We start from the raw sequence: 11,810 nt of genomic DNA, 5'->3' as shown, positions 1-11,810 counted from the left end.
AAAACCAGCAAACTGGAGCTCAAGGGTGATGATGGTGGTGATGGGTCGGGGGTGTCCAGGCACTGCTGCCCCGTCTGAGTGCTGCTGGACTTCACTCATCTCCGCAGTGTCCGTAACTGTGCAGAGAAGTGAGTTTCCCAGAAGAGCTGGAAATTCTGCAGTCCAAAAGGCTTTTGCATGATTCTTTCTTAAATAAAACCCCAACCAGGAACTATCTTTGTAAGTCATTCAGGAACCATCACTGGTAGGGCAAGCGGCCTCTGATTTGGGTAACAAAGCTTGCTGCAGGGGCCAGCCTGGGTTTGTTGGTTCCTCACGTCTCTGACTGTAATTCAGGGCTTTTATTCAGCTATAAATCTACTCGTAAAGTCTGGGTCCCTGTAATCTGAGCTGCTGCTTTCCCGCGGTGTCAGCTTTGGCCAGCTGAGACGCTTATCACGCTGGAGGCCGCTGGTGGTGTCCCATCTCCTGCCCTTTCACCACCTCGCTCCTGGGGGTGGGGGTTACGTTTCCTCTCACAAGCTGATAAGATGTGTGTGAAGCAAGGGCCGGCCAGGTACCCTGAGGCCAGGCGGGAACCTGCTTTCCTTGACCTTGTAAAATTCAAGTTCGCCGCAGGAAAAATGCGATGCTGCCCAGTAACCGGTGCCGTACGGGGGCAGAGCGCCCGGGCGCTGCGGAGGGAGGAGCGGGGCTCTTCCTCGCCCTGTTCCCTCCAGCTTTTCTCCTTTTCTTCCTTTTTAAGGAAGAGAGTTATTTTCAGCGCTTAATTACTAGGTTAGAGCTGAGCCTGAATTAGTCTCCAGACACGCAGCAAAAGCTGTCTCTCTATAAACTCCCCCTGCTTTCACAAAGCCGGAGCGACAGCTCTTCCCTCCCTTGGGGCTGGGGGTGCGATAAGGGGTGCGCGAGGTGCAAACCTTGCTGTGGGTGAACATTATTGGGGTGTTCTTGCCCAGCCCCAAGGGTTTGGGTTGGAACATCTGCCACTGCTGGCAGCCAAGCTGCTGTCACGATAACTGGGCGGTTGCTTCTATCTTAGAACCCTCGTCCTCTCAGACTGAACGGGTAAAAAGAAGTTTCTGGCCCTCTGTATAATCCAGTTACTCATCAAATGCTTGGCACACTCATTTAAAACAGTTAATGATTGCCCTCTTCTGGTTAGCCTTCATTACTGCTTTATTTAAGCCTTGCTTTCTCAGTGGAGCTCTCCTGAGCTCGGTGTGACCGAGTCGGCGCTGGGACACCTTCCACGTGTCACCTCGTCCTGACACCTCGCAGCCCCCAGCCGAACCACACACAGGTGCGCTGGAGGTTCTGCTGCTGGTCTCTTGGGAGCCCCTGCTCTCCAGCATCTCAGCAACAAAACGCACAGAGTTTGAGCAAGACGTTTATTGCCGAACGTGGCCTCAGTTGCCCGTGCTCCCGGGCTGGAGCGTCCCCGGAGCAGGTGATGCTGTGACCGCAGCCACCGCCTCTGTGTCTGCGCTGTTTCCTTGTTCCATTTCTTTCACTTGACACAGCTCCTTCCAAAACAACACGAAGGGCATAAGTGGAACGGCCAGTGCACCAGCAGGAGGGAATTTGCTGAACAAAGGAGTGTTTTTCTTATCCTTTTTATCTCATTATAAGCCTCAGAGGGTCTGGGGAAGCTCCGGGCTCCTCCGCCCTGCCCTGCTCACAGATGCTGCTGGTGACAATTTCCACAGCTGAGCTGCGAAGGGGAAAGCTGGGGCCAAGCTGGGGGTCGGGAGGTGTGCTCTGAAGGAAGGGTGGATTAAAACCCCTTGAGAAATGAGTAAAAAGCTCATGCTACCCAGGCCCTCAGCCCTAGTGTGGTTTAGGCTCTCAGGCAGACGCGGGGTGAGTCTCAGCTCTGGTGCTTTGTTCACATCCGTCTCGTTCAGCCTGATGACAAAGGTCCCCAAAATGTCTTTCATTTGTGTAATCCGCTTCATTTTCTCCTCAGACTCCTTGTCCTGCCTTTTGGCCGGGCACAAAACCCCCCTCTGCTAACAGCAACTGCACCAGAGCTTATAAGAACAAACAGGGCTGGCTCACTCCACGCATTTTCTCTAAACTTCATTCATTTTGCCCAAATTTGAACAGGATCTAGAGGCCTCTGCTCCCCCCTCGGTCAGCACCTGCTGTTAACTTGGTGCAGCTGTGCTCTGCCTCCAGGTGCTGCCCATTGCCTGACGGGGAGAGGAGACCTGTCCCTGTCCCATTGCAAGGGGTTCAGTGTGTGCCCGTGTCCCTCTGGGGGCACGTCTGAAAGCAGCATGTTGGGGCTGTGGGGTGTCAGGGATATTACGGGTCCAGTCCAGCAGCTCAGAGTGGGGTTTTGGGGACCTCTGGAAGCTCAGAGCCTCCTGGTGAACACATGGACAGGACAAGGTAAGATATTTTTCACCTTCACTTTGCAAAAGGGAGCCCAGTCAAACTGGTGTGGAGACTGGGTCGTTTGCAGGATAAAATGTCCTAAATCAGGTGGCAGAGGGCAGGGCTAGGTTTGGTCACTGTTTATATGGAAAACCTCAAAGAAGCAGCCTCTGTTTTTGTGGGAGTGGATGTGTCGCCTCTTTCCTGATGTTCCGTGGAGGTGGGAGCTCAGGGCTGGACCCCAGCCCCAAGGAGCCTCTGTGCTGGGGTGGGAGGGGAACCTGTGTGACCTTCCTGACCCCACTGATGGCCAGAAAAGCAAACATCAATCTCAAAACAGCCCGAGCTTTTTAGGGGTTTAAATGCTGGTGGTGTCGACTGAAGCGTGGCTCTGCAGTGCCCTTCCTGCCCCTGCTTGGGGGCAAAGTGAGGAATTTCAGTGCAAAATGAGGAAAATCTCTCTCTGAGCCCCTGGTTTGCTGGCAGGAGCTACAGCTGGGGGTCTCCATGCCCCTGTTGCGCACCCGTGAGCACCCACGTACCGTTTTCCACGGTGCGTACACGATCTGCTCCCCGCTCAGCCCCAGCCGCTCGGCCTGACGCTCGAACTCCTCCCGTTGCTCTGCGCTCACCGTCAGGTTTCGGGCTGCAAAAGGTGAAGCGTTTGCTGGGCGTTAAATATGAACCGGTGGCCTAGGCACGGCCCTTTGTGTTGCATCCCGGCGCTCGGTGCCTCCCTTACCCACGCTCCCACCAGCACTTGCTGGGGTTCTCACCCCTGCAGCGAATAAACCCAACATTTTGTAAGCCTCTCCCTGGTTAGCTCAGGTCCTGTCCGCTCTAAGGGCTCGCACAATAGTCCGATACTCCTGGGACGTCAGGAGGGGCTGAGTCTGGGTATGGAGGTGGTTTCCTACACGTGTCTCTGAACTCTCTTAAGCAACTGCTTTGCTGCTTGGCAGGGCGATGGGAAACCTTATCAAGCTCTAAAATGCTGCTTAATGGGGCTGTGGGCAGATCTGATCAGCTTTGCCTGTGCGGGTACTGCAAAGCAACGTGCTCTGCCCTGGCAATTGAGTACTGAAATATCATGGTTGGCTTGAAAATGTTGAGATTTTACAATGATATTGGTGCTTCCTGTTATTGGAATATTTTTGGTGTAAGCGGGTTTTGTTTTTAACTCAATCATCCCGCTCTGCCAAGAGATTTGGGTTTTAATGGGATTTGTAAATAATCCTGTAACCCCTGGAGCAGTGGTCTCAGGACAATCGCTGACTGTTGGCAAAGCCAAGTTGCTGTGTGGTTGTAGCTGGTAATTTTATGTGTGTGTTTTGGTATCCCGTGATAGCTTTAAGTTACTGTAGGATGGAGCTGACATACCGTAGAGATATAGTCCCAAATACGTCCTTTCCATCTGCAGTTGGTACTGGATGAGTAAAAGGTCTTCAGAGCTGAGGTTCATCAGTGACCCCACGGTTTGATGGGTCTTGGCTTTGAGAGAACAGAGATGGGGTTGGGAACAGCCACGATATTCAGGTTCTCAGCAATAAACCGCAGCCCTGGTACGAGCAATGCCCATAGCCCTGGGATCTGAATCAGTGTGACTTGTTTGGCTCTGGGTTTATTTGAGTTGTGTGTTTTAAATGTGGGTCTGGAGTGCGAAGGATCTGATGCCACCCATCTCCCATCCCACCGTCGTGATGTGCTGGATGTTGTGTCTCACCGGTGCTTGGGGTACGAGCAGTTCTGCCCAACCTCACAGCTTGGGGGGCTGTGAAAATGGGGAGAAACTGTCCCCAACCTGCAACAACACTGACTTGGCTGGGTCAGTGCAAATTGTCGCTCTAGCGTTTGCAATTCCCACCCCAAATGTCTCAACCCCATTCCTCAGCGAGGAGGAAACAATTTCAAAGCTGAAACCTTCTATAATACTTCCTTCCTGTCCTTGAGGGACTCTGAAATGACTTTACAAACGAGGAGATCTCCTTCCTCGTAGTGGGAGCAGGTTTGCCCTCAGCTCGGCGCTGCATCTCGGTTGGGGTGTCCCCAGGAGCGGGACTGACCCTGGGTGTCCCCAGCCCTGGGGAGCTGTTGGGATCCACCGAGGCTCCAAACAGACAGAGCAACCCAGGAATAAGTTGCGTCAGATGATGTAAAACATTAACATGGGTGTTTTGTGTGTCTCAGCCCATCCAAAACCCAGCCTGGGTGGTGACGATGGTGGCTGTGCCCGCTGCTCACCGTGCTTCACCAGCGTGGTGTCACCAGCAGTGACTTCGAAGTAGGTGGAGTTGTTGGTGAGACACTGGTCCCCCCTGGAGAGACAGAGGGAGAGGGGTGATGGGGAAAGGACAGCGGGGACCCCCCTATGGCAGGAAAGGACCAGCAAAGCCCCAGACCCGGCACTGCATGGGGCATGAGCTCCTAGCGTGGGGTGGGAACGGGCTGTGCCGGCTCCTCTGCAGGGTTAACTGCTCTCGCTGGCAAAATCAGCCTTTTCTCCCCTGTATTTCTCTGACCTCCACCTGCAGCTCCTCCTCTCATCCCTCCTTGGCTGAGGGGATATTTGGTGCTAAGGTGTTTTCCACCCCAAAGTAACTGAAGTTGCAAAGAGCTCCCTGTGTTGGCCCAGAAAAAATTAATCCCCTTAAATCTGACCCATGGGAGAAAGAAACAGCTTTTGGTGCCTGGCAGGGTTAGCACAGGGACCTCTGGAGAGGTCTTCTCTGGAGAGGTCTTCTCCTTGCCCGTGTTCTGCATCCTCTACATGTGCAGGGGTTGGTGTCTAATGTGCCTAAACCTGGAGGCTTGTTGGACTAAATGAATAAGAGAACGGGTGAAGAATAGAGGGGACGGGAGAACCTTTGTGGAGAAAGCAGGAGAGACTCTTCCCTTGAGAAAACCCGTCTCAAACGGCTCCTGTGTCGTGCTGAAATGGCTGGGGAGCTTCCAGCGTGTGGGAGATGGGCTGGGACAGAGGGACCCGAGGGTCACGTCTTACACAGCGACGTGCTGGGTGACGAGCAGCTCCCGCGGGCCGGCGCGGGGCCCCACGTGCAGGCGCCCGTGGTCGATGAGCAGCATCTCCAGGAGGTGCTGGGGGAGCTGTGCGGCCCCGGCCACGTACAACCACGTCCCCAGGAGCTGCGGGGAGAGACAGGCAGGGGCGAGAGCTTTGGGGAAGGGGTTTACACCCTACCAGGGGCAAATTGTTCATTTTGACCTCTGTCCTCTGCTAGTTCTCCCTCTGGCGCTGCACCGCCAGCGACAAAACGCAACCCGTGCGAATGCACAGATGGGGAAAAAATAAATGAACGCGAGGATTGGGAAATGGTGCTGGTGGTGGCTGCGGTGCCTGTGTGGCAGGGTCGGGACAGCCCTGGCTGCTGCGGGGGATTTGCACCAAAAATTACCCAGCCAGCCCCCCTTGTTTTGATGCCGCGTTTGGGTCTTGTGGGGGGAGCATGAGAAAACTGGGTAATTCGTGGTGTTTTGGAAAGCAACGTTTCCTGTTTGTTGCAGAGCTGAGGGTGCCTTGGCAGATGAGCGGGGGGACAAGTGATGAGTTTTCCCCCTTCCCCAGGGGACAGGGAGGTTTAGCAGAGCACCCGCACGCTCGCTGCAGGAGTGGGGCATCCCCCAGGGCTTGGGCTCTCCTACCTTTGATGCCGTGGTGTTGTTTGGGTGCGGGTCTCCATGCGGGAAGGCGGCTGCGGGCAGCAGGGCCGTGAGGATGAGGATGGTGACAACTGTGGCCATGGTCACCTGAATGCGAGGAGCGAGCGAACCTCGGGACAGACGGACGCGTTCGCTTGGCCGTTCACTTTTGCAGCCCCGCGGGGGGACGGGACGGGACGTGCCTGGGGCTGCTGGGCGGTGACGCAACCAGCGCCCTTTGGGGACGTTGCCCAGAGAGGAGCCACGTGCCCGCTCTGAGCTTGGCGCTTACCCCGGCTGTCAGCGACGAGTGTTGATGGCCACGGGCTGTCGGCATGGCTGGGGGTGGTGGGGGTGATGCACTTGGTGTGTTTAAAACTAAAATCTGCCCTAAATTTGCCTGTTTTGCTCCCTGTGAGCAGCCACCGTAGTTCCCTCTTGTTCTGCACCTTGGGTGAAGCCCATGGGGCTTCAAGTAGCCACATTCTTCCTGGGCAGGAAAGGGTTTTTCCCCTTCCTAGCCAAAACACGCCACAAAAATGGGGCTGAGTGGGCCCCAGGAGGTCACTCCCATTCTGCTGGATGTGTCCCCTGCAGTGGTTCCCCTGACCCCCCCATCCTGCTGCTGTCCCCGTGCGGCTGGGCAGGGCAGGGCCAGTTTTGCTGGCTTTAATTTGGTTTGCCTTTTCCTCTCTGGTAGCGGAGCCTCCCGGGTCCCTTGGTCTGGCCCTGGGTGGTGGTTGTTCCCATCTTCTCCCCTTTCCCCTGCTCAGAGACATCCAGGGAAGCTGCAATGTCACGCCGTGTCACCCCCCTCCCCGCTGTGGCTCCTGCATGGGCCCCTGGCACAGGCTTGTGGGATTTCATTTGAAAAATTGAGGGCGGGATGTCTGGGGGCTAAAAGCACCTTGTCTGGTTTGGGTTACGGTGGAGGAGACCCGAGGGGGTCGGCAGGTTTGTGTGTCTCCCTGTGGGGTCAGGGCTGACAAATGGTGCTTGTGTCCCAACACCCTGTGGCAGGAGGGGACCAGGTGGGGTGTCTGCAGTGTCCTGTGCCACCGTGGAGCTGGCAGGAGAGCTCAGCACCTCCGTGCCCACTGCCAAGGGGTTTTCCAGGGCTTTTCATGCAGGTTCAGAGATGCGGCATCATGGTCAGGGCAGGTGAGGGGGTCCTACTCGTGTTCCTGGTGAAGATGCAGCAGGTGATGGTGCCACAAGCTTTATTTTGCATCCAGGCAACAACAGAGAAACCATGTGTTTCATCCAGGAGGAAGAAGTGAAACCTGGGTAGAAAGTCCTGAGGCTGAGCCAAGCCCGGTCCGGGCCAGCACGTGGGAATGTCCTCGCGTGGGGCTGGAGGAGGATGAGGATGGAGCGGCTCATCCAGCCCACTGTGGTCACTACACGTGTGGCTCTGTGTCGCCTTCACCCGTCTTCTCCCCGGGCAAGGGACAGGCGTCCTGCGGGAGCGGGGACAGCGGCCATCAGTGCCCCATTGCCTCCAAACCGCCCCAAGAGCTGGGAACGACTGGGGAGGAGAGGGACGGATCCCCCGTCCCCACCGTGAGCTGGCCCGGGCTGGGGTTTGCCCGCCCTGGGGAGGGGTTCGGACCTTTTCGGATGTGAAGAACATCTCATCATCAGTGAAGCCCAGACAGTGCAGCTGGGCTCTGAACTCCTCCAGGCGCTCCTTGCTCACGTTGTGTGTGCGCGCTGCCGGAGAACCGGGTGGTAAAAGGAGAAGGGGAGGGAAAAATGGCAGTTTCGGGGGTGCTGTGCTCCTTGATGGTGTGAATGGGGAGCTTGCTGCCTGCCCACCCCCATCTTTCCCCTCTCTATGGGTGGAAAAGGAGCTTTTTGCCCCACCTGTGAATGCTGGGGTTGCCCGTGCCCATTGATGTGACATGTCCCACAGACCTGGGACAGCAGCCACTCACCAGAGAGGCTCAGACCCGGGAAGCCACTGTTGAGGTGGTTCAGGATCAGCAGGTCCTTGTCAGTTTGAATCAGTTTGGCCGTGGACACCACGTTGTCTTCAACTGGAAGGCACAGGGTCACCCGTTGGTGAGTGTCACCCCATGCTGGGGCTCAGCCCTGGCAGAGCTGTATACTGGGGACTCATCCCAGTGGGGACCAATCTGGTCCCACAGCGCTGCCATATCCATTGCATAGGCTGGAAGAATTTACCCACCCCCATCTCCAGACATGCTTTTAGGTGTAAAATAGCCTTGTGGTGGAGGCTCTGGGTGCCAAATACCAGGGGGCAGAAGCAGGCAGGTGCCCCCCATCCCATCCCAGCCCTGTACTGGGGCTTTACCGTGTGCCAGAGTGGAGTTTTCCGAGAAAACGTGGATCTTGCTGGTGTTCCTCGCCACGCACGTCTCGTTCCTGTGGGGCAGGGAGGTCAGATGGGGCAAACACCCCCCCAAACTGCCCCAACCAGACCCGAGGGATTCAGAACTCCAGCTGGGCTGCAGAACTTCAATAAATTTGGCATAGATGCTCTCCAGCCCCAAATTTGTGGAGGTGTCTCAGCCCAGAGGATGGAAATGCCTCCAGGGATGGGGGAGCTGGGCAAGGGGTGACTCCCCATGCTTACATTCTCATGATTTCGGTGACATTGAGCTCGTCCTTGTGGCTGCCGGGATAGAAGGTAAAAACTGCGTGTTTCAACGCCTTCATCTCCGCCAGGTGAGGTGGGTACCGGGAGGAACCCATGATGTAGACCCAGTGTCCCAGGAGCTGTGGAGAGGAGGGGAGCAGGGAAGAGTTGGGGGGCTGTTCTGGCTTCACCCATGGGGACCGCACAAGGAAAAGCAAAATCTTTGCCCCTCTGTCCCATGGCCACAAGCACCCCTGGGACATGACAGATACGGGCTGGGTGAGGGGCTCTTGGTTTTGTCCCCTCCCCACTATGGCGATGCTCCAGCTCCCGGGGTGGGCAGCGTGTTTCTGCGGTCGCGTCCATCCTGCCCTGTGCCCGTCTCTCATCGCTTTCCTCCCATTGAACATCCCCAAGGGACCAAATCCTGTTTATGCAGTGAGGGGTTTTGTGGACGGAGACTCGTGACCTGGGTGCCCATCACTTGAAGGACTTTAAGCAGAGCAGCCAAGCATTGAGGATGGTTCTTCCCAGCCTGTTTTTCATGGGGAGGTGGAAGCAGGAGCCCCCAAAAAGCACCTGCTCATGAATCTATGGGTGCAGAGCTGCAAGGCTTCACTCTGTCCCTATGCTCCTGTGCAGCAGCCTTGAGTTTTTTTAGCAAAACAAGCATGGGCAGGCAGTGAGATGAACGTTGAGCTGCTGTTTGGGTTCAAACCCCCTTCCTGGACCCACAACTGCCAGCGCTGGCTGATAGGGAAGGAGGGGACAGGGCTTACCCCAGGGATGGTGGTGTTGTCGAAGGTGACCGGGACGAGCGGGGCGCAGGTGGGGGGCTCGGCGAGGGCGAGCGGCAGCGCCAGGAGGAGGGCGAGGGGGGGCAGCATCGCTGGGGCGGCTCAGGGAAGGCTCCTGCTCCGGAGCTCATCTCAGTCCCTTATATACGGCCGCCTGCAAAGCCGGACGTCCCCAGCCCCCCATGCGCTTGTTTGGCTGTCGGGCTGTTTGCTCAGGCATGAAGCAATAGCAGGTGGAAGAAATTAAACTGGTAAAAGCTTGGATTTCTCCAGCAGAAAAGAGGAGGAAAAGAAAATAAATATACCAAACAACCCCCCAAAAAAACCAGGAAAACCCCCATGTTTCATCACTGAGGCTTTTGTTCTCGGAGACTGCAATTAATTTTGTGGGTGCCTGGCGAAGTGCTCGGCCGGCTCCAGGTGTGTTTGTGAGTGGGGCTTCTGGGGAACCGAATGGCACCTGGGGGTGGCTCCGCTCCACAGGGCAAATAAACCCCCAGGGTGATGGGGCTGCTCATCTATGGGGCTTCGGGTCTGAGCGGCGTCGCTCTTTGACAGGGCTCGGGGCTCATGTTGGGGTTCGTGTGTGGTTTTGGGGGGCGATTTGGGGCCTGTTGCGATAGGACAAGGGGTGATGGTTTTAAATTAAAAGAGGGGAGATTCAGACTAGATATAAGGAAGAAATTGTTGGCCCTGAGGGTGGTGAGAGCCTGTCCCAGGTTGCCCAGAGAGGTGGCGGATGAACCATCCCTGGAGACATCCCAGGCCAGGCTGGACGGGCTCTGAGCAACCTGAGCTGGTGAAGATGTCCCTGCCATGGGCAGGGTGGGAATGGATGAGCTTTGAAGGTCCTTTCAACCCAAACCATTCTATGTTTCCATGATAAGCTGCACCATTTAAAAACAAAACACCCCAATCTCCTTCCCCTTCCCAGTGGTGCCAATTTCCTTCCCCCGCAGCTCAGTAGGATCCGTTAAGGTGTGAAATCTGGCTTTATTTTCTGCTATTTCCAGCTGAACTCGCTGTTGTGTGCTTGTGGCCTCATGGCACTTGCTGCCTGTGGTTTGTCTCAGCCCAGCCTTGCAGACATAGAGCGGCCTTTGGGCTGCGCACGCTGGTAACGTAACCCATTCATTTCAGTAAGCAACCTAAAATAACCGGTAGAGACAGGGACCTGTTCAATAAATCCTGGTTGGTTGGACCAGGGTGTTACAAGGCAGGGGAACAACCTTAATGAAATAAATAAATCACAACGTCTTTAAATGCAGATTCTCTCTATTTAACAGTGTCTTGCATCTCCTCCAACTTCGGCCTTTTAATCAACCAATCAATGCACTTAATTGCCTATATTTGCTCTTTCCCTGGCCGCCCGCAGCGTGTGTCAGGAGCTCACGTGGGAGCTCGTGGGCCCTGGCCCAGCTCATTTTAACCCATTGCCAAGGCTGCCGGGAAGGGGCAGAGCGTGGGCTCAGCAAACACCGCGTGGGGCAATAACTTGGGATTCAAAGTCAGCTTGGAGCAATCGGGATGTGAGTTGGGCTTCAGCTATGTTTTTATTGTTTTTTCCTTTATATGTATTTTTTCCTTTATATTTATTTATTTTTTCCTTTATATTTATTTATTTTTTCCTTTATAGTTATTTTTTCTTTATATTTATTTTTTTATTTATAGTTATTTTTTCCTTTATATTTATTTTTTTTCCTTTATATTTATTTTTTTCCTTTATATTTAGTTTTTTCCTTTATATTTATTTATTTTTTCCCTTATAGTTATTTTTTCCCTTTATATTTAGTTTTTTTTTTTCTTTATATTTAGGTTTTTTTCCTTTATATTTAGTTATTTTTTCCTTTATAGTTATTTTTTTCTTCATATTTTTCCTTTATATTTATTTATTTTTTCCTTTATAGTTATTTTTTCCTTTATATTTATTTTTTATTTATATTTATTTTTTCCTTTATATTTATTTTTCTTTATTTTTTCCATTTATATTTATTTGTTTTTCCTTTATATTTATTTTTTAGTTTTTCCTTTATATTTATTTTTTAAAATTTTATTTGTATTTTCTTGTACGTTTTTTCTTTATTTATCATTTTCTTCATGTTGTCCTCCTCCTCTTGCTCCCTGATGCCGTGTCAGGATGGGGACCCGTGTGAGGAACACGGGGACAGCGCTGGGACCCACAGGGCTCCCATCCTCACGGTGCATTTACCAGCCTGCGGAGGGCTGGGGGGTGACGACGCTGTGAAGGGTTTTGGGTGCGCGTTGTGCTCCCCGGGGGCTCCCGCATCACCTCGCTTAGTTTCCCGTGAAGCAGCAAAACCAAACCAAAAAGCCATTCCAGTCCCATTTCATTGCCTCAGTTTTAAATATTT

At 53.9% G+C, this 11,810-nt stretch overlaps 2 protein-coding genes across 2 annotated transcripts; both read right to left on the bottom strand.

Moving 5' to 3' along the window:
• Positions 1-1,409: 1,409 nt before the first annotated feature.
• LOC309447271 (uncharacterized protein) lies at positions 1,410-6,141 on the bottom strand (the record flags this gene model as incomplete). Its single annotated transcript, XM_082067699.1, has 6 exons — positions 1,410-1,526; positions 2,925-3,028; positions 3,763-3,873; positions 4,624-4,697; positions 5,384-5,526; positions 6,043-6,141. The coding sequence occupies 6 exons, from the start codon at positions 6,139-6,141 to the stop codon at positions 1,410-1,412; spliced, it is 648 nt and encodes a 215-aa protein (XP_081923825.1).
• A 1,298-nt stretch (positions 6,142-7,439) lies between these two features.
• On the bottom strand, positions 7,440-9,528 carry ORM2 (orosomucoid 2; the record flags this gene model as incomplete). The annotated part of the gene is made up of 6 exons (XM_082067637.1): positions 7,440-7,499; positions 7,652-7,752; positions 7,977-8,078; positions 8,357-8,427; positions 8,639-8,781; positions 9,421-9,528. The coding sequence occupies 6 exons, from the start codon at positions 9,526-9,528 to the stop codon at positions 7,440-7,442; spliced, it is 585 nt and encodes a 194-aa protein (XP_081923763.1).
• Between the last annotated feature and the right edge of the window lie 2,282 nt (positions 9,529-11,810).

The sequence above is a fragment of the Streptopelia decaocto genome, assembly GCF_964273445.1.
Source record: "Streptopelia decaocto genome assembly, chromosome: 17".
Taxonomy (NCBI): Eukaryota; Metazoa; Chordata; class Aves; order Columbiformes; family Columbidae; genus Streptopelia; species Streptopelia decaocto.
This window is presented reverse-complemented; position numbering and strand designations above follow the sequence as displayed.